The sequence below is a fragment of the Microcaecilia unicolor genome, chromosome 8 (genome assembly GCF_901765095.1).
Source record: "Microcaecilia unicolor chromosome 8, aMicUni1.1, whole genome shotgun sequence".
In the NCBI taxonomy this organism is placed as follows: domain Eukaryota; kingdom Metazoa; phylum Chordata; class Amphibia; order Gymnophiona; family Siphonopidae; genus Microcaecilia; species Microcaecilia unicolor.
In genome coordinates this window covers 195,707,983-195,729,279 of record NC_044038.1, presented here as the reverse complement: position 1 = coordinate 195,729,279, position 21,297 = coordinate 195,707,983, and the positions used below count along the sequence as shown (strand labels likewise).

The following is a 21,297-nucleotide window of genomic DNA, read 5'->3' as shown; positions in this document are numbered from 1 at the left end:
GCAGGGCTGACAGTTCACCTCCCACTTCACAGCACCTCAACGTCTGTGGCCTCCCACACTGCCTTTATGTGCTGGAAAGGACTGAGTCTGTATGCTCTCAATCCATGGTATCCTGCTCTTCTAGGCAGGGAAGTTCTAGAGACAGGTCCTTTCCCTCCTCCAGGTACTCCATGGATTCCTTCTCTGATTCAGTCTCTCCTCCCGCCTGGTTGCTGGGAGCTTTCAGAAAATCTGTCCCTCCCTTCTCACAGCTGGGGGGAATTATATACTGCTTTCACAGTCAAGGGAACTGGGCTTCTCCTCCCTCTAGTGGGGAAGGGAGTAACTGGCCCACCTTGCACTGAACTTTCTCCCCCTGCTGGTGTTAGAAATTCCTTCTGCCCTTGAGGATAACCCTTCTCTTTCCTTCTGGCAAGGGATTCTGAGGACTGTAGTTCAGGGATTAGCTGCTTCTCTTTGGGTCCACAGTTACTAGTTTTGTTGTGGGGTACACGGGAATGGGCTCTATACTACTCCTTCCTCTCTGATTAGGCAACTACGGGGGGAGGGGAGAGAGCGACTCCAATATGGTACAAAATGCAAGTAGGATACAGGATCATGACCAAAATTACTGGGGAATTACAGGGGTGGATCCATAATCCTTAAACAAAGATGGGTGATATTAAATGTCTGTCACTTAATGTCAGGGGATTGAATATACCTAGGAAGCGACAGCTACTATTCCGCGAACTACAGCGACTTGAGGTGGACATAGAATTGATACAAGAGACTCAAAACCAAGATATGAATATTTATGTAAACATAAGAAGTTCCCCATTATCCACTTTGCTTCCAACACTGACAATACAAAAAGTAGAGGTGTCTTAATAGCATTTTGGGGCGGCAAACCCTGGGAGATCAAGAAAGTAACAAAAAAGATAAAGGAGGGAGGTATCTGTTAGTAGTCTTTGCACTGGCAGGGCGCCTCTACACAATGGTGAATGTTTATGGTCCTAACACAAAGCATGGAGACTTCTTTACAGAACTAGACCAATTACTGACCAGACACATAGAGGGGTCATTGATAATAGGAGGGGATTTTAATCTTACATTGAACCCGCGTCTAGATAATACAACTCGCAACACAAACTATTTTTTTTTATTTTTATTACATTTGTACCCCACGCTTTCCCACTCATGGCAGGCTCAATGCGGCTTACATGGGGCAATAGAGGGTTAAGTGACTTGCCCAGAGTCACAAGGAGCTGCCTGTGCCTGAAGTGGGAATCCAACTCAGGACCAAAGTCCACCACCCTAACCACTAGGCCACTCCATGCTAAACATGATAGGAAACAATTCCATGAGTTTGTGACATGCTGGCAACTTATAGACTATTGGCGTAGGGCCAACCCCACTCAGCGGGCTTATACATATTTTTCTACAGTGCACCAGTCTTCCTCCAGAATCGATATGTGGCTAGGGAACACCTCCATGCTGGGGTCAGTGGGGAACATGCCATCCTCCCCCGCACCTGGTCAGATCATGCCCCGATGCTGGTTCAACTCAAAGGATTAAGCTCCAATAGAATGCGGCGGCAGTAGCATCTAGATGACGCCTTGTTAATGGATCCAGCTAATGTAACTTACAGTATATTAAGGAATGCATTCAAATTAATGACAATGAGGAGGACTCTCCAACAGTGCTATGGGAGGGCTTCAAATCAGTGATACGAGGCCAACTGATAGCTTTGAGGTCTAGGAGGTGGAAGGAGAGAAGCGCTAAAGGAACTGCGCCAAAAATTAGCACACTCTGAGAAGCTACTCCAAGAGGAGAAGGCTCAGAATCCCTTGGCACTCAAGAGGGCAGGTTCATGAACTTTGCACTCAGCTTCATGAGCTAGAGTTAACAGACATAGCAGAAAAACTACAGAGCGTGCGTCAGGTACACTTTGAGTTTGGCAACAAGCCTAGTAGACTCTTAGCTCATAAATTAGCGCAGCATAATAGTAGGAATATGATAGGTGGACTTAAAGATGAAGGGGGAGTAGTGCACTCAGATTCAGACTTCCTCGAATCAACTTTTAGAGAATACTATAAAACCTTATATAATATTGAAGGAGGCTGCAGTGAAGAGGAGATAGCGACCTATTTAAGGGATATAGACCTCCCGAGACTCCCTGAAGTGGCTGACCAGAAATTAGGGGAACCAATCACACTGGAAGAGGTAGAGCAGACGATCAAGGGTATGGCCTTGAATAAAGCCCCAGGGCCCGATGGGTTTACAAATACATTTTATAAAATCTTTGGAGGGTTGCTAGCTCCTTTGTTGCTAAGGGTTTTTAACTCATTGAATGAGACTACGGGACTGCCACCTACTTGGAACCTGGCCACAATCACGGTTCTGCTCAAGCCAGGCAAGGACCCCCAGCAGTGTGGCTCTTATAGACCTCTCTCATTGCTGGGAGTAGACTATAAGATCTTTTCAAAAATTATGGCTACTAGGCTACAAACCTTCCTCCCACAGTTAATACATGAAGACCAAGCAGGCTTTGTCCATGAACGCCAGACATTTGACAACATACGGAGAACATTACAAGTAATTCAAGGGGCTCAGATCCTCTAATCGCCACTCTGCATATTGTCTCTGGACGCAGAGAAGGCATTTGATCGGGTCCATTGGCCATTCCTCCTTGCAGTGTTGGAAAAGGCGGGCATCGGGGGGGGGGGGGGGGGGGGAGCGATACATGGAATGGCTACATCTTATTTATAAGACCCTGACTGCAGCAGTGACAGTTAATGGGACACTGACTCAGCCCTTCTTTTTACACAGAGGAACACGGCAGGGTTGCGCATTGTCGCCTCTGCTGTTTGCTCTGGTGATGGAACCTTTGGCAGCCAGAATCAGAGCAAACCCCAGAATTAAGGGCCTTAGAGGGGGAGGCATTGAGACCAAGATACTCCTCTTTGCAGATGGCATCCTGCTCACCTTAAAAGATCCTTTGTCAGCTTTCCTGGTCCTGGGAGAAGAAATTCACACATATGGGTCACTATCGGGCTTTAAGGTTAACTTTAACAAGTCCGAGGCATTAGATATAAATCTATCTCATACTACATTAGAAACCCTGAGAAAACAATTCCCTTATAGATGGGCTAAAAGGTATATCAGGTATCTGGGAGTTAACATAACTCGACGGGTGGCAGATATATTTGAATATAACTTCCCTCCTAAAACACGAGAACTCTTTAAAGAGCTAGAACGGTGGGAAGGCTTATTATCATCCTGGATGGGCAGAATTAATGCTATTAAGATGATAGTTCTCCCGAAGCTGTTATACTTATTCATGGCTTTGCCAATTGAAATACCAGATACCTTCTTCCGAGGTCTGCAAGGCAGAGTATTCTCATTTATTTGGAAGAAAAGGCCACCAAGGGTAAACCGGGAGATGATGTATCAATTCCGAGACAGGGGAGGGATGGAGGTCCCCTCATTTCAAGGATACTATTGTGCGGCCCACTTGCGGATATTAGCAATCTGGCTCCAGAAAACGGAGAAAATATGGGTGGATATAAAACAGAGCTGGCTGAAACCATATCCACTTAGGGCCATACCGTGGCTGCCAAAACACACAGAGAATTAATAAAAAGAAGTGCACACAGAGAGGAAGTGACGTCAACTCCTGGAGATGGCTGCTTAGCTAAAGAGCTCTGTCAGCTCCGGAGCGAAATTAAGCTATTCCCCATTCAAATTGAAGTGATCTGTCTTCAGATAACGAAATCGCAAGCGCTATGGCGGCGAAGAAGCAGCTGGCCAAATTCAAATTCGCTTCCGAGGCTCCGAAACCAAGCGGGAGTGCAGGAGCGCGAACAATGACACGAGGCTCCAAAATGGCGGCCGAGGAATTCGAGTCCGACCCGGACCTCGAGGAGAACGGGGCAAGTGACACAGAAATCTGCAAACAGGATTTTGTAAGGTGGTTTAAAGAGATAAAGACTGAAATGGTAACAACTAGGCGCAGCCTGCACTCAGCAGTTGCGGAGTTGCGGGAGGAAATGAAAGAGATCGGTAACCGGCTGGCAGAGGCGGAGGAAAAGACTGAAGCCGTGTCAGCAGAGGTTCGGGATCTGCAGAAGTCTCTTAAATCGGAACAGCAATCTAAGCTAGAGATGGAGATGTTGCTGGAGGACTTGGAGAATCGCTCACGGAGGTGCAATTTGAGATTCAAGGGGGTGCCGGAGGAAGATCAATTTAAGGATGCGGCCCAGACGGTTAAGGATATATGCGCCTTCTTATTACAGCAGGATACCAGCTCCGAAGAAGAAGTAAGGGGGGAGCCGGTGGAAATCGAGAGGGCCCATAGGAGTCTGGGGCCACAACGAGGTGGAGTGCCGAGAGACATAATAGCTTGCTTTCACAAGTTTACTGTGAAGGAAGAGGTGTGGCGGAAAGCGAGAAATATGGGAGAAATAGAATGGAAAACTGGGAAAATCAAAGTGTTCCAGGATTTGGCAAAGAAAACACTACAAAGGAGGAGAGACTTCAAAGACATCACGACATATCTCCAGAAGGCTGGTCTGAGGTATCGGTGGTTACATCCCTTTGGAATACAAATTACTGTTGGGAATAAAACCCGCAGACTACAAACTCATTTGGGAGCATGGAAACTTCTACGCGACATGGGGTGTACAGATTTGCCGAGAGAGGTGGAGGATGCATAGCTGCAGAAGCCGCGCAGCCCAGCTCGAAAGGAGCAGAATGGATGGCAGAAGGTTACCAAACAGAAGGAATCTCGATCACAGTCCGGGGGGCGATCGGAACTTGAAAATGAAGATGGTACCTGAAGAAAGTCAAGTACAGACTTTTAGGTTTGAACTTTGGTCTGAAGACAAACAAGCGGGGTGACCTGTAGGTTGTTATTGGTTGTTGTATGACGGGATAGAGTTGCAGGGGGGGAGGAAATGTTGGGGAATGCTGATGATTGAGTTTATGGGTAATAAGCGGTCCTCTGGGGGAGGGCTCACTTCCTGAGGGGCAAAACTGGCAGACGGGGGTGATGGCCAGTTGAGGGAAAGGCCCATGATTGGGAGGACGGGGGTTAAGGGTGGGGTCATGGAATATAAACGGCTTGAACAGTCCTAATAAGAGGAGTGTTATTTTTAGAGAGTTGCGCAGAATGAGCTGGGACATAGTTTTCCTACAAGAAACTCACATTAGGTCGCAAGATACACATTTGATACTCAACAAAGGTATGGGAGAAGGCTTCACGTTGGCGGACCCCAAGGGGAGCAAAACGGGGGGGGGGGGGGGGGTTGGCAATTTATGTGAAGGATCAGTTGCAATTTGTTAAAGAGGACGTCTATAAACAAAGGGAAGGGAGATGCATTGCCATTAAGGGGAGAACAAATGAGGGCCCACTCACACTTATCAATGTTTATGCACCCAATGCAGGTCAGGGGAGGTTTTATGATCATCTCAGGCAAGAATTAACGAATTTCGTGGAGGGTAAGATCCTCCTGGGGGGGGGGATTTTAATTATACGGTAGAAGAGATTGAACATTCTAAAGGGGGAGTGGGGAGCTAATAGCCGCATGCTGCGTAAATTGATGAGGGAATTAGATCTCCTTGACGTGTGGCGACTCCAGCACCCAGCCCAAAGAACATATACCCATTACTCTCATGCTCAGAGCACTTATGCGCGAATTGATATGATATGGTGTAGTAGGGAGCTATGGGGCGTAATCCATCAGACAGAGATTGAGAGCATTCATGCCTCAGATCATGCCCCAGTCTGGATCACACTGAAGGGGATGGGAGGTAAGAGAATGGGAAAGCTGTGGCGCCTTAACGAAACTTTATTAGATCAAACGGCAGACTGTCAGGAAATTCGAGAAGCCATTAAAGAATATCTAGAATTTAATGACAACGGAGAGGTGGGGGTGGGAACTTTGTGGGATGCACTGAAGGTGGTGACCCAGGGACACCTTATTTGAAAAGGGGCTTTTAGGAAAAAGGAACGAGAGCACTATGAACTACAGGTGCGGAAGGAGCTGGTAAGACAGGAAGTTAGACATCAACGGGTTGGTGGAGCTCAGAATTTGGAAGAACTCCTTAAGTGGAGAACGGAACTACAAACTATACAGATGAAAAAGATGGAGTTCCATAGAAGGTTAATGCAACAGAACTTTTTTGAATTTAGTAATAGGGCGGGAAATATGCTAGCCAGGAGGCTTAGGGAACGAAGGATAAAAAATACAATTGTAAAAATTAAGGGGGTAACGATGTGCTCCACTATCAGGATGACGAAATTAGAGAACAATTTGTGAACTTCTATGCTAAACTGTATGCTAAGGGAGCTGGGTCTCAGAAACATGATATCCATGAGTTCCTACAGGAATTAGACTTACCAAAGATAACAGCTGAGCAGAGGGCGGAACTGGAAGCCCTAATTGACTTAGAAGAGGTGCTTCAGTCATAAGAGGTTTGAAGAGTGGGAAGTCACCTGGATTGGACGGTTATACTGCTAAATTCTATAAGATCTTTCAGCAAGAATTAGGGCCACTTCTGGTAAGGGTTGGGAATGTATGTTTTGTGGAAGGCAATCCGCCATTGAGTATGCGGGAGGCAGGGATCTCGATACTACTTAAACAGGGACGAGACCCTACGGTATATGTGGGTCATATAGACCAATATCCCTGCTTAACGTTGATGTTAAGATCCTAGCCAAGGTAATAGCGGAACGATTGAAGGTACTGCTTCCTTCGCTTATACACACAGATCAGTCAGGTTTCATAATGCACCGACAAGTGAGCGATAACATTAGGCGAACTCTGAATATCATTTGGGGAGCACAGAAAATGGGGGATTCTCTGGCACTGCTCACAGTCGACGCTGAGAAAGCTTTTGACAGAGTTGAATGGGAGTATTTATGGGAGGTAATGCTGGAAATGGGGCTAGGAAACTTGTTTGTGGGGTGGGTGAAAGGGCTGTATACGACACCGGTGGCCCGGATCAAAGTTAATGGGGGCTGGTCAAATTCATTTGCCATTCAAAGAGGAAAGCGGCAGGGCTGCCCCCTCTCTCCGTTATTTGCTATTTCCATAGAGCCACTCGCACAAAGAATTAGAAAGCTAAGAGATGCTAAAGGGGTCCGAATGGGGGGGAGAGATCACAAAATGGCATTATTTGCCGATGACATATTGTTTTATGTGGGCTACCCGCTCCTGACGTTACCTATAATAGTGAGGGAATTGAAATCTTTTGGAACCCTATCGGGCTTTAAGGTAAATTTGGATAAGTCCGAATTAATGGGCATCACGATATCAGACCCAGAGATGGTACAGTTGGGGAGTAATTTTGACTTCAGGGTGACAACCACTAGCTTTAAATATCTAGGTATTAACATCTCGAGAGACCTTAATAGTTTATATATGCTGAATTATTTACCCCTCTTTAGAGAAATCAGAAAGGACTTATGTAGATGGAAGCAGGGTTGGTTGTCTTGGTGGGGTAGGATAGCAGCCATAAAAATGAACATCCTTCCCCGGTTGCTATTCCTGTTTCAGACATTGCCTATTTTAGTCCCTAAAGGGGAGATTTGCAAATTGCAAATGGAGCTGGGTGGATTTGTATGGGGTGGGAAACAGGCCCGTTTATCTAGGAAGCTCATGTGGCGGACTGTGGAACAGGGAGGAAGGGGCATGCCAAATATCCTTTGGTACTATTGGGCAGCCCAATTGCAGCAGATAGGACTGTGGAGTAAAGTGGACCTCTCACCAATAACCAATTTGGAGCAGATCTTTGTACAAAGGGGGAAATTTGGATGCGCTTATGTGGGGCTCAACCCCGGATGTGGAGTACAAGAGGCTGGCCTTGAATCCCTTTGTATCCCATTTGCTGAGATTATGGGGAGCTCTTAAGAAAAGATTTAGGAAAACCCGGAATAGATCCACATATGCTTGGATAACACAAGAGCCAGGGTTTATGGGAGGGAAAGAAATCGGGTGCTCCTCACATGGTTTCAAAAGGGACTGATTCGGTTTCGGGAATTCCTGGAAAATGGGGCGATCAAAAGTTTTGAGGTACTTAGGAGGGAATACGATCTACCTGCGTCAGACATATTTGCATATATGCAGGTGAAAGATTATATGTGGAGGGAGACAGGGATGAAGGAGGACCCAACCATAACTGAAAAATTTGAAAACTTGTGGGGTACCATAGACCTACAGGGGAGAGGGATATCTAAACTTTATGACTATATTAGGGGAGGGGACTTTGTAAAATTACCATACATGAAGGCGTTGGAGAGGGATCTGGAAACTGAATTGACTGAAATAGAATGGAGGCGAATTTGCTTAGAGGCCAAGAAAGCATCTATATGTGTCCTTATTAAAGAAAATGCGTATAAGATACTAAGCAGATGGTATTACATGCCTGACAAAATAAAAGTAATGTTTCCGGACGCCCTTGACACATGTTGGAGATGTAAGAATGGGAGGGGAACATATTTTCATATTTGGTGGGAGTGTCCGGTACTACAGGTATTTGGGGGAAGTAACAGGCTTGCTAACTACAATGTTAGGTAGCACGGTTCCATGTGATCTTAAGTGGTGCTTGTTGGGTTGGGGCAATAGGAGGGGGAAGATATGGTAATGCAGAATAAAACGAATGGTTTGGCTGCGGCGGAAAACCATTGTGGCCTTAAATTGGAAACAAACAAAGGGTCCTACGGGAAAGGATTGGGTGGAGAGGCTTAGGATAATAGCGGCTATGGAAAAGATGACGGACAGACGTAGAGGGAGATATTGTCCCACTGCAGAAGAATGGATGCAATTGGAGATACTCTTTACTGGGAACATAGAGAGTAGGGCTGGTTAAGCTACAGTTCTGAAGGGGGGGGGAAGGGTAGGGGAACTCTTGTGGAACTTGATTGAATTTTGATTTGTTGGAAAGTTGTGGGAGTCATGGGCTCCAGACTGTTGTTATATTGATTGATGTTCAATAAAATTTATAAATTAAAAAAAAAAAAGAAGTCCACACCTTATTCAATGGCCACTGGCGAGCTGGTATAAGATTAGGGACCAATTTTTTCCCGGAGCACACCTATTTTAAGCATACATATCTTAGATTCGTCCCCCAGTTCGGCACAGGAAGCCCAGATACCGTGTACAAAGAATGGGAAGACATGGGATTGTGCGAACAAGGGCAAATGAGCGAAAAAGGTGCGCTCCCTTCATTTTCAGAACTTTGTGGGGAGCATGGGCTGTCCCCGTACAGGCATTCTAATACTACCAAGTACAGGATTTCATTAAGCACACAGCAGTGGAGGAACTTGAACTTACTGAGACACAATTGGAGAAGGGAATGACAGTGGTGAGGCAGAGGGGGTATCTCTAGGATATATAAGGTCCTTCTATCCCAGCAATACCCAGCAGAATATTACACGCATAAATGGGAACTAGCAATGGAGACTACATATGATCCTGGACAATGGGCAAGAGCTTTTAAATCCTTGCTTAGAGTGTCGCTATCCAGCGCACTGGTAGAAATGGACATAAGATGTTATTACAGCTGGTACCACACCCCTACCCGATTGGCTAAGATGTTTAGAACAAGCTCTGCGCAGTGCTGGCGGGCATGTAGAAATGAAGGTGACATGTATCACATATGGTGGTCGTGCGAACATGCATGCCGGTACTGGGGACGCCTTGTGGATTTTGTATGCTCAGTGACTGCTGTGAAATATCAGATGAAATTGGAATATTGTCTCCTACACTTTAGACCACAGGTCTAGTTTGCTACACAGGTGTTTGTAGCGGGTAAGCTGGTATTAGCGGCATCATGGAAAAACCCCACCTGCCAGACATCTCAGCAGTGCTGGAAAAATTGAACTATATTCAACTGATGTCCAAACTCACTGCACTGAGCAAGGGGCGTTTGGCCCAACACCAGAGGACATGGTATCTGTATCCTACTTGGTCAGATCCTCTAAGAACGCCAGTGGCGTAGGAAGGGCAGGGCGGTGCTCCGGACAGCCCTCGTCTCCTGCCTTTTTTTTAATCCATGCAGCGACGCAGGCAGCGCTTCGCGTCTGCCCTGCGTGTGCTGTGAAGAGAGAAAATCACCTCGCTAGCGTCGGGCCTTCCCTCGCTGTGTCCCGCCCTCGAGGAAATAGGAAGTTACCTCAGAAGAGGACGGGACACAACGAGGGAAGGCCCGACGCCAGCCAAGTGATTTTCTCTCTTCACAGCACACGCAGGGCAGAAGCGAAGCGCTGCCTGCGTCGCTGCAATGGATTTAAAAAAAAAAAAAAACGAAGGGTGATGGCAGGAGACGAGGGCTCTGTCGGCTCTCCACGAGGGGGGACGGGGTCAGATGGGAGAGGGGAAGCTCAGAGGAGTGTGTTCAGATGGGAGAAGGGGTCTGAAGCAGGACAGGAGGGAAAATGGGTCCTGGGCTGAAAAGGGGGGATGCAAGGCATGTAGTGGATGAAGGGGGCTGGAACTGGGGGCTGAAAAGGGGACAGGAGAAGTGGCTGGGAGCTGAAGCTCGGGACTAATGGAAGAAAAGGGCTGGGGACTGGTGAGATAGTGGGGCTGAAAAAGGGGGGTAGGTGGAATAAGGGAGCTGGAACTGGGGGCAGAGAGAGAGGCGACAGACAGTGGATGGCAGGGGCAGAGAGAGAGGCAGACAGTGGATGGCAGGGACATTAGAGAGAGCAGACACTGGATGGCAGAGAGAGCGAGAGAGAGAGAGAGCGCCAAAGACAGATGCTGGAAGGAAGACTGTGAAAAGAAGATGAGGAAACCAGAGACAACAAACTGTAAATAAAATACATATTTTTATTTTTTTGCTTTAACATGTAAACTAAGGTAATCTTTTTATTGGACTAATTTTAATACATTTTGACTTAACGTTCGGAGAACAAAACCCCTTCCTCAGGTCAGGATAGGATACTGTAACAGCACTATACTGTATTGACCTGAGGAAGGAGATTTTGGCCTCTGGAAGCTAAATGTATTAGTCCAATAAAATGGTATTTTATTTTCTGTATTTGTTTTATTTCTATTTGTTAATTTGTAAAGTGGTGATTGGTATTTGTTAGTTTTTTCAAATTTACATCTGCTGTCTTTATATTTTGCACAGTACTAGGGGACATTTTCTGTTTCTGTGGTGTTGCATTGTATGCAGAGTCTGGCATCAGGGGTTCAGTTTAATTTTGTCTAAATAGAAAGTTTATTATTACTTATTCTATAGTGGATTAGGGTGTATCTGTGTTTGTGAAAAAGACATAGCTTTCGGTTGGCATTGACTGCGCAGAATCGACGATCTGTACTAATCTGTCTGTTTTCGTTTTTACAATAGGTGAATTGATGTTCTAATGTTCACTGTAGTGTTAGATGCTTTCCTTTCCTTGTGTGACTCGTACAAATTACTGCTTATGGTATGGTATGGTATGGTATGGTATAATTGCTCTATATATAGGTCCTGAGTGTTTTGTATTCTCGGTATGCCTAGTACTGGATTTTTAGGGGGGGGGGGGGGGGTTTAAAAAATGACCGGCCCCGGGTGTCAACTACCCTAGCTACGCCACTGAAGAACGCATAATGCCAAGCGAGTAGCTCGGGGGGGGGGGGGGGGGGGGGGAGGGAGCAGTTTCAAAAGCAGACACGGGTTTATATCTGCATTATGTGCCACTTACAAGTTATTCACCATGTATTGGAAATATGATTGAATCTTGTTTGTATAAGGTTTATGAAATATGCACAAATAAAAAGTTGAAAAAAAAATTTGCTCTTCTCTCTGATGAATCAGTTACCCAAGCGATTCATAGATTCTCCAATACCCACTGTAAATTAGACCACCTGCCCCAATTACTTAAACTGCACCCAAATCGTTTCATTGAAGATCTTGCATCCTACCTAAACTGCATGCTCCAACAAGGTCTCTTCCCCAAGGAATATGGCAACATTCATTCTACTCACCCCACTATGGAAAGCCAAAAAAAAAAAAAATCAAAGACCTTACCAATTACCACCCAGTCGCATCCATTCCATTAGTAGTCAAAATTGATGGAATGTATGGTGACAAAACAGCTTATGGAATACATGGACAAGTTCTCATTATTACATGAATCACAATCATGATTCCGGCCCTCTCATAGCACTGAAACCGTACTAGTCACCCTTCTGGCCAAATTCAAACAAGAAATTGCCACAGGTAAAAGCATACTCCTCCTCCAATTCGACATGTCGAGTGCATTTGGCATGGTAAACCACTACATACGTCTATGCCTCCTAGACCATTTCGGGATTGGAGGAAATATACTTAACTGGATCAAGGGTTTCCTAATAAACAGAACAACCAAGTCAAATAAAAAACTATTATATCACCACTGTGGAAAGCAGATTGTGGAGTACCACAAGGATCACCACTCTTACCAAACACTCTTCAATATATTGATGACCCCCCTGGCCAAAGCCTTATCCAACCAAAAACCTTCACCCATTCATCTATACAGATGACGTCACAATTTACATCCCTTTCAACACGATCTAACAGAAATCACAGATAAATCAAGCGCGGTTTGGATATCATGGACCTAGGGCAAATTAATTTCAACTGAAACTGAACACTGAAAAAACACACTGCCTCATCCTCTCATACCAACACAATAACATAAAACCACAACCTTAAACACCCCAGATCTCACCCTTCTATCTCAGATAGCCTCAAATACTAGGCGTTACAATTGATTGCAATCTCACACTTGAAAGCCAAGTAAACTCCACTATAAGAAAATGTTTCACTCAAGGTGAAAACTTAAAACGTATAAAACCTTTCTTCCCGAGAGAACTATTCCGCAACTTGATACAATCAATGGTAATGAGCCATGCAGATTGCTGCAATGGAATATGTGTGGGATGTAAAGAACAACTCAAAGAAACTCCAGACAGCCCAAAACACAGCAGCCAGGCTGATATTCAAGCAAACATGCTTCGAAAGTGCCAAACCCCTCCGCGAAAAACTGCACTGGCTCCCAATCAAGGAACATATCACCTTCAAAATCTGCAACTGGTCACACAAGATTATCCATGGTGTAGTCCCAGGATATATGGTCAACTGATTGATCTCCCAACCAGAAACAGAACCAAAGCATCACGTACCTACTTGAATCTCCACCACCCAAGCTGCAAAGGACTCAGATACAAACTAACTCATGCATCCAACTCTCCTACATAGGCACACAGTTGTGGGAATGCACTGCCAAAGTCTGTGAAAACAATCTACGACCATCTAAACTTCAGGAGATCATTAAAGACCTACTATTCAGAAAAACATTTCCCCATCGACATAAATTAGATACATCAACTCTGCAACACAGCAAACCTTAGACTGTACTGGATACTATATATTCCTTCCTACCCTCAACCCCTATGTACCTGAATATACCAACCTACCCGACCTAACATCAAATTGTATTTGTTTCCATACCGGACTTGGCGATCGCCTTACGGTACTATGTAGCCTCATTGAGCCTGCAAATAGGTGGGAAAATGTGGATACAAATGCAACAAATAAATAAAATAAAAATATATATCTTGTGTGTGTTTATTTCTCTTGACCTCTCCGGGGACAAGGATAAAGAACTGATAGATCACCTACTGATGGGCGAGGGTATATAAAGCTTAGCCCTATACGCTTTCACTTCCCACCCCATCATGGAAACATCTGTGGTGAGAACCTTGTGATGGGGAAGGGGTTGGAACAGGAGACCTTGGGTAAGGCTGAAGAGAGAACAGCGGAGCCATGGTGTTATGAACTATTCAGGTCATGTTAGGCCGGCGGTGGAGCATCTGACATGCAGGATATGAGTTGCCTGGGATACCTGAGTGGCGAGATGTATTATATTGTTTGCTCTGTTGAGGAAGGCACTGCCGACCTTGAATTGTGTGAGAAGATCCCCTACAAACTCTAAAGTCTGCACTGGTTGAAGATGTGATTTGGGGTAGTTGGCTACAAAATAAGGCGTTTCTAGGAGTTGTATTGTCGACTTCATGGAAGCAGAGGCGGATTTCTGAGTGGCTGCCTTGATTAACCAGTCATCCAGGTAAGGGAAGACCGGATGCCCCATTCTGAAGTGCTGCATCTACTATCAGATACTTCATGAGTACTCGAGGCGCCGCGGCAAAGCCAAATGATAAGACCTTGTACTGAGTGTTGTCATGGACTCAGGGAAGTGAGCCAGAACCCAGCTGCACGCAGACCTGTCACCCCAACTGGGCACCAAGATTCACGCAGGAAACTAAACAAAAGACAACGGGGCAAGGCAAGGCTAGAGCCAAACAAGAAGCAAGACTAAAGTCATGACAGGAAATAGGCCAGACTGGCGAGAGATTAGACTAGGCAAGGCAAAGGACAAGAACCAGAAAATGGCTAGAAAACAATGCAAAGCCTACAGGAACAAGACAAGACAAGTGAACAACAAAATTAGACTCAAGGCAAGGCAGACCTTGGCTGGAACAGGAGGCAACCGGAACTAGAAGACCTCTTGCGAAGGTGTCTGAAGAATGCCAGGCTCTTCTTTATATAGGACTCACACGTGAAGTTTGGCGTCCCATGCCAGTCCGGTGCTTTCAAGGGCTTCAACTATCTCTTGGCGAACCTGCGTGCCAGGAAACTGGGCTCAACCAGCACTGGAAGAGTGGGAGGGCAGTCCACCTCCCTACAGAGTGTCACAGAGCCTAGCCGAAGCCCTGGAGGACACTGCACAGCTGAACTTTGACACCCCCCACCCCACCCAAGGTCTAGAGGTGAGCTGGGGTGCAGATCTTGGCCATGGTAGAGACCCACAGCGGAACCGAAGAGACTTTGAGAGCGGGTAGAATAGATCAGGTACCACACACAGTTCAAGCTTCTCCTACTTACCTACAAATGCACTCAATCTGCAGCCCCTCATTACCTCTCTACCCTAATCTCCCCTTACGCTCCTACCCGTAACCTCCGCTCACAGGACAAATCCCTCCTCTCAGTACCCTTCTCCACCACTGCCAACTCCAGGCTCCGCCCTTTCTGCCTCGCCTCACCCTATGCTTGGAATAAACTCCCTGAGCCCATACGCCAAGCCCCCTCCCTGCCCATCTTCAAATCCTTGCTCAAAGCCCACCTCTTCAATGTCGCCTTCGGCACCTAACCATTATACTTCTATTCAGGAAATCTAGACTGCTCCAATTTGATTGACTGCACTTTTTGTCCTTTAGATTGTAAGCTCCTTTGAGCAGGGACTGTCCTCTGTGTTAAATTGTACAGCGCTGCGTAACCCTGGAAGAGCTTTAGAAATATTAAGAAGTAGTAGTAGTAGTAGTATGTGGGTATATGACTTCTTGAGGTCTAGAGAGCACAGTCAATTATTGAGCTGCATCACGGACAATAGTGACCCCAAAGATACCATGCAAAACTTTTAAATCTCATAGGTCGAGAATTGGATGGATTCCCCCTTTTTGGGAATCAGAAAATAACTGGAGTAGAATCCTTGACCTCTATTCAGTGGAAGAACTGGCTTTATCGCTTTTCTGCTGGAGGAGGTCAGAGAGCTCCTCTCATAATAATTGAAGTTGGAGGGAGCTGAAATGAGACTCTTGGTGGATGATCAGGGTGTCTTGTTTGCCCAACACAGAATGTAGCCATGTTGGATCGTAAGACCCAGCCATTGGAGGTGATGAGAAAACATCTTTGATGGAACAGAAGTAGCCCTCCCCTCAGACAGAAGATTTGTTGGTATCTGCCACTGGCAGTGACAGTTCTCTTTAGTAAGGAATCAAAAGTTAGGCTGCTTTTACCGAGAAGGAGATCGGCACTTCTGTCCTTGCTTTCCTGAGGTGTAGAATGCGGATATGGGAGGAGACATAGGGGTATAACGACGCTTAGAATGATAATTATATTGTCTATAAACCCCTTGAAACCTTCTAGTAGAAGAGGAAGGTTGTAGCAGTCTGTCAGAGCAGAGATGCAGTAAGAAATGTCGAAAGCGTCACATGCCTGTGTAGCAAGATATTCATGACAGGTAAGCCTTGTGTAAACCTTTTGGAACTCTTGTTTAATCAGAAGGAAGATATTCAAAAATGATAAACTACTCTGTAAAAGATCTTAAATAAATGGTGGAATAAAGCTGGTAGTCTTAAATGCGATTGATTAGCGTTGTGGCTTGTAAAGATTTTCTGCCATATGAGTCCAGAGTTCTTCCTTCTCTTCCTGGAGGAGCATAAGCATAAGATCTGCAAATGTGAGTGCGTTTTAATGCAGACTTGACCACCAAAGAATGATGCAATAGCTGGCAAATTTTTGCATTTTTATACATTGTGTCAATTTCTTTGGGGGCAAGTTAGACTGACAGAGGGTTCTCCTAGTTTTTGAATAAAGTAGTTTTCATAACTGAATAGATAGGAACTGTAATACTCTCTTGGGGATCATAGTCAAGCACCTCAAAAGCACCAGGTTCCCTCTAGTCTAATCTCTAGGTCAGTAATGAACAAGAGAGTCTATCTTCACCTTCCAAGGATTTAGAGGGCACAACAAAGAGGTTCTCACAATACAAGAGGAATGGGAGGGGGGAACAGGGAAATAAATTTTGGCTTCGGCTACAGAGACAAAGGGAGAAGAGACTGGTTAATATACATCCTTTTACTGATTAATTTTAGAGATTGTACTATTGTTCATCTGCTATATAGCTCTGTTAGGGAACAGGCAGCATGGAAAAGAAAAACGAGTGTAGACTGTACCTCATGTCTCCCAGCTTTCTGCTGATGGCAGTGCACACAGTGGACAGGGCTGCAGAGGTCTTCTGTCCAGCCTGGGACAAAGTCTCCTGAGTCTTCTTATACCTACAAGAAAAGGAAGGATATACAGGAAAGCTGTGCAAGGCGTGTAGCTAGATGTGTATTAAAAAATAAATACATTATATTACACAGCACACTAGTTAGTAGTCACAAAGTCATAGTTACAATACAGATATTAGCAGAAGTCCTAACATTTCTGCTACCATAGCTCCTGTCAGGATATAGGAACAGAGAAAGAATATATGGAAAAAACTACCATATCTCAATAATTCACAGCTGTGAACTTTGCTTGAAAATTGAGTAATAAATTTAGGAGTTCTGGACAGATTATCATCCATCTACACAAAATACACCATTCTTGCTTTTCCCCTACCCCACCTCCCCAGTATATTAATCCATCTACACAAACATACATCATTCTTGCTTTTCCCCTACCCCACCTCCAGTATATCACACAAAAGAGTTAGTAATAAATCTCAGAATGAAAGGCAGATGAGTATTGCATGTACCTGAATACCCCTTGGCATATGAATTAATGCTGCAGGTTTCACAGGAAGCAGGTATTCAACCTAAAGGCATCCCAGCAAGCAAACCCTCTTACCAAAAAGCATACCCCCCTGGAACCCTCAATTACTCACTGAGCAACCTTCATGCACAGTAAGGCCCTCCAAACCTGGACTCCCATAAGGGAATAGCCCCTCCTTGCCCTTCTATCTTTCAGAACGTCTTCTCAGGAGTATCATGCCCACTATCATCCTATACCCAAAGCTATGCATCAGACACCATTAGAACAAAGCAAGATAGCAGCACCATTAACACACTCAGTGTTAAGACCGAGACCACCACCTATTTGGGTATGGAAGTAATTTTAACTTGTGGTATAGTAACCCAAAGAAAAAGAACCTTAGCAGGGATGCCAGCATTCTGGCATTTTTTTTTTTTTTTTCGTTAGAGAAACCTCAGTGTTGTGCCAAAATAGCTCTAAAGAGCAAGACATCCTCTCTGTATCCACATTAGCAGTACAAACATCCCAAACCCCCTCCCCAACCCATTCAAGAACATTTATCTTTGGTTCTCCAATAATAGTGCTATTTACAGCCCTGAACAACTGTGAAGACAATCTCAGTGGGTAAAACCTGGACCTTCTGATGTCATATGGCTAAAATGGCTTATAACCAACCACAGCAGAATACAACTTAAACCCAATAGGCCCTGTACCACTATCAGCACACCTCCAGCTCACTAATATTTAGCATGTACTCCAATCCAGGACACGCAACACAGCATCTGAACTTTAGTGCTGGATAAAGCCTCCAACTAAACTTCAAAAGCACACTGGTTAAGAAAACTTTATAGGCCTCCAAATCCTTCGCTGTGCTTTGCAGGTGGAGCTCCCACTTGTGTAAAGGGATGATTTTGCACTATCAGGATCACCTCTGGTGTAGAAATACTATCTAACGAGACTTCTGGAGCAGCTGTCATTTCCACCCCCAACCCCCTTACAGTGAACAGAGCGAGGCATCTCTGCTGTAGGCCAGATTTGAAAGCCTGGGTCTGACATTTTTTGGTCATTTTAGTAGCTGCAGCTCAAGACACTCACGCTTCTGATTGGGTAACTTTCTCATTCCAGTCTTCAGTGTGCTGCTGGCTGACAGATATCTATAAACACAATGGGACGAGGAAGATATAGAGCAGAAGGGAGACAACGGTTCTCTCCCTGCACCCAGGGCCTAGGAACCCCAGCAGCACCCTTAACTATCTCCATAGAAAAGGGACACCCAATTCTGCAGCCTTACAACAGATACTTTACCACAAGGAGTACTAATATCAGCAGTACCAGAAGTGACCACTATACTCTTCTCTAGCTGGACAGATCTTTGCCAGGCTTTAAAACTAGAATAAATCCAGAAAGAAAACCACAGCCTAAAACATTTACAAAATAATAAAAAAAAAATATATGTTTTAAAAAGCATAACCAGCTCTATCAGTATGCACAGCCCAAGAGCAATGGAAGACATTTCTACAAAAACACAGGCCTAGGGTATCAGCAGATAAACGTTCAGGGTCTAAAGGGAAGAGGTATGGTGACAGAAGCTCATACAACATGAGCAAGGGGTGAGTGTGTAGTCTGTGGGTACAGATGTTTGCTTTACAACACATGGCACACATCAAGCTTTTCCTCTTCACATGATCGACCAAAAGCAAAACACCAAAAAGGGGCTATCATGAAGCCAAGGATGAATGGCAACTAGCTCCTGCTCTGGGGCTGCCCGCTATCTTGCACACTTTCACAGCGGCTCTCCCCCAGCCTCTGCTTTATCACAGTCAATAGTGTCTAGTAGTGACTAGACAGTACTCATGTACCGGAACGCATGTATTGCCACTAATTTTATTACCAGTCTTGATGTACCAACCAGGATATAAAATCTCCATCAAAAATACAACCCACAGCACCTCAGAGTACAGGCCCAAAGTATCGCTGGTTTCTCACAACAGCAAACAACTTCAGGCCAAATCTCTAACCTAGAAAAACAAAGCAAGTTCCCAGTCCAAGAAACAAATAAACTGACCTCTTTCTCCCATGCTGTAGAAACACAAGATATGCAATTTTAGTTTTGTATTAAGAACGAAGATCATATGGCTTCTCCTGTCATTTTCATAAAATGGTTTACAGTACAGCAGCATCAAGAGACAGAAATAGCATCTAGAGAGCTCAAGGGTGAGAAAGGGTGAGAAGGCCATCACTGAGGGGAATGTTTAGTATGTGATAAGTGAAAGCTCAAATGCAGTCGCGCTCCCTCACACTCACGGTGCGACTGCACCTCGAATACTGTGTGCAATTATGCTCATCTCAAAAAAAAAAAAAAAAAGAGTGGAATTCTAAAAGGTACAGAGAAGGGCAATGAAAAGAGGATGGGGTGGTTTCCCTATGAGGAAAGGATAAAGCGGCTAGGGCTCTTCAGCTTGGAGAAGAGATGGCTGAGGGGAGATGATAGAGATCTATAAAAATGCTGAGTAGAATGGAACGGGTAGAGGTGAACCACTTGTTTACTCTTTCCCAAACTACTAGGACTAGGGAACATGCAATGAAGCTACTCTGAAATTAGTTGCCAGAGAATGTGGTAAAAGCAGTTAGCTTAGCAGTGTTAAAAAAAAAAAAAAAAAACAGGTTTGGATAGTTTCCTAAATGAAAGTCTATAAGCCATTAAGATGGACTTGAGAAAATCCACTGCTTATTTCTAGGATAAGCAGTATAAACCAGTTTCTTTTCTGGGATCTGGTCAGGTACTTGTGACCTGGACTAGCCACTGTTGGAACAGAATACTGGGCTTGATGGACTTTTGGTTTGTCCCAGTACGGCAACACCTACGTTCTTAACTCTATCACTAAGCATACACAGCCCCACCGAAAGTAGTGCTGAGCAGCTGCACCAATTTGCACATCCAATTGCGTTACTTTCTCATTCCACTCCCTAAGCTTCTCCAAAGTTCTCAAAAGTAGCTAGAAACAAAATTTGAGTAAATTGCCATTTCAGTTCCAATATGGTATTGTTATGTGAAGCTCTGATATACAATATAATCTTTCCCCAACATGAGTCAAAACAAAACGTCTTTGTGACCGATATTGCTGAAGGGCTGTCTGGTAAAGTTTGTCTTTGCTGATGATACCCAACTCTGCAACAGGGTGGACACCCTGGAGGGTGTGAATGACATGAGGAAGGACCTAGTGAAGCTGGAGGAATGTACCAATATTTGGCAACTAAGATTTATATGCAATGATTTTTATTGATGTTAATACAGAAGAGATATGTCCATAGTAGGATTGCATACAGATTCAGACAACAAGAAGTACATAGTGTGGGCAAGCTATTATATTCCTACATCATCCTTGGTTTTTTTTTTTTTTTTTAAAGCAGTTTATCCCCACCCCGCACCTCTATTCTATGTATAACATTAAACACCAACCCTCATCAATTCTCAGCTACAGTGAACTTATTTAAGGAACTTTAATCCTTCTTTAGTCTCCTGCTACAGAAAGCTTCTGTCCCTTTGTGTTATACTCTGTACGTTTAACTAGAAACAGTCTTATTTAAAAGCTTCTCAATAGTGAATATATTCTTGCATAGACTTTGAAAACAGATCCTAAGCATCCCAACACAACTACCTCCAGAAAAGTCCCTCCCTATACCTCCTACCCCCCCCCAACCCACTCCCCAAATACCTCCTCCCACTAACCCCACCCAAAAACAGTGGTTCCACATGTGAAGACCTGACCTTTGCCCTTCTGGTCCGACCTACCCTCAAGTAATATATTCACTATCCCCTAATCCGCAACCCCCTAACCCATTCCTGTGATGCCTGGTCCCCCCACTCAGCTGCCCTCAACAGTCCAGCGAAAATCTGTTCAAAATTTGACTCCTAGCTGCAGGAGAAACTGTATTCAAATAAGCCCCCCCCCCTCCAGATCGCCAGAAACCTCTGGTGCCTCT

The 21,297-nt window shown here is 44.8% G+C and overlaps 1 protein-coding gene across 1 annotated transcript in view; it reads right to left on the bottom strand.

Annotated features, from left to right (window-relative positions):
* Positions 1-21,297, bottom strand: part of TPD52L2 (TPD52 like 2) — a 184,055-nt gene that overhangs the window by 72,148 nt on the left and 90,610 nt on the right. The window contains 3 exon segments of the mRNA XM_030213589.1: positions 16,752-16,853; positions 18,409-18,452; positions 20,232-20,285. Coding sequence (XP_030069449.1) covers positions 16,752-16,853; positions 18,409-18,452; positions 20,232-20,285 — 200 coding nt within the window.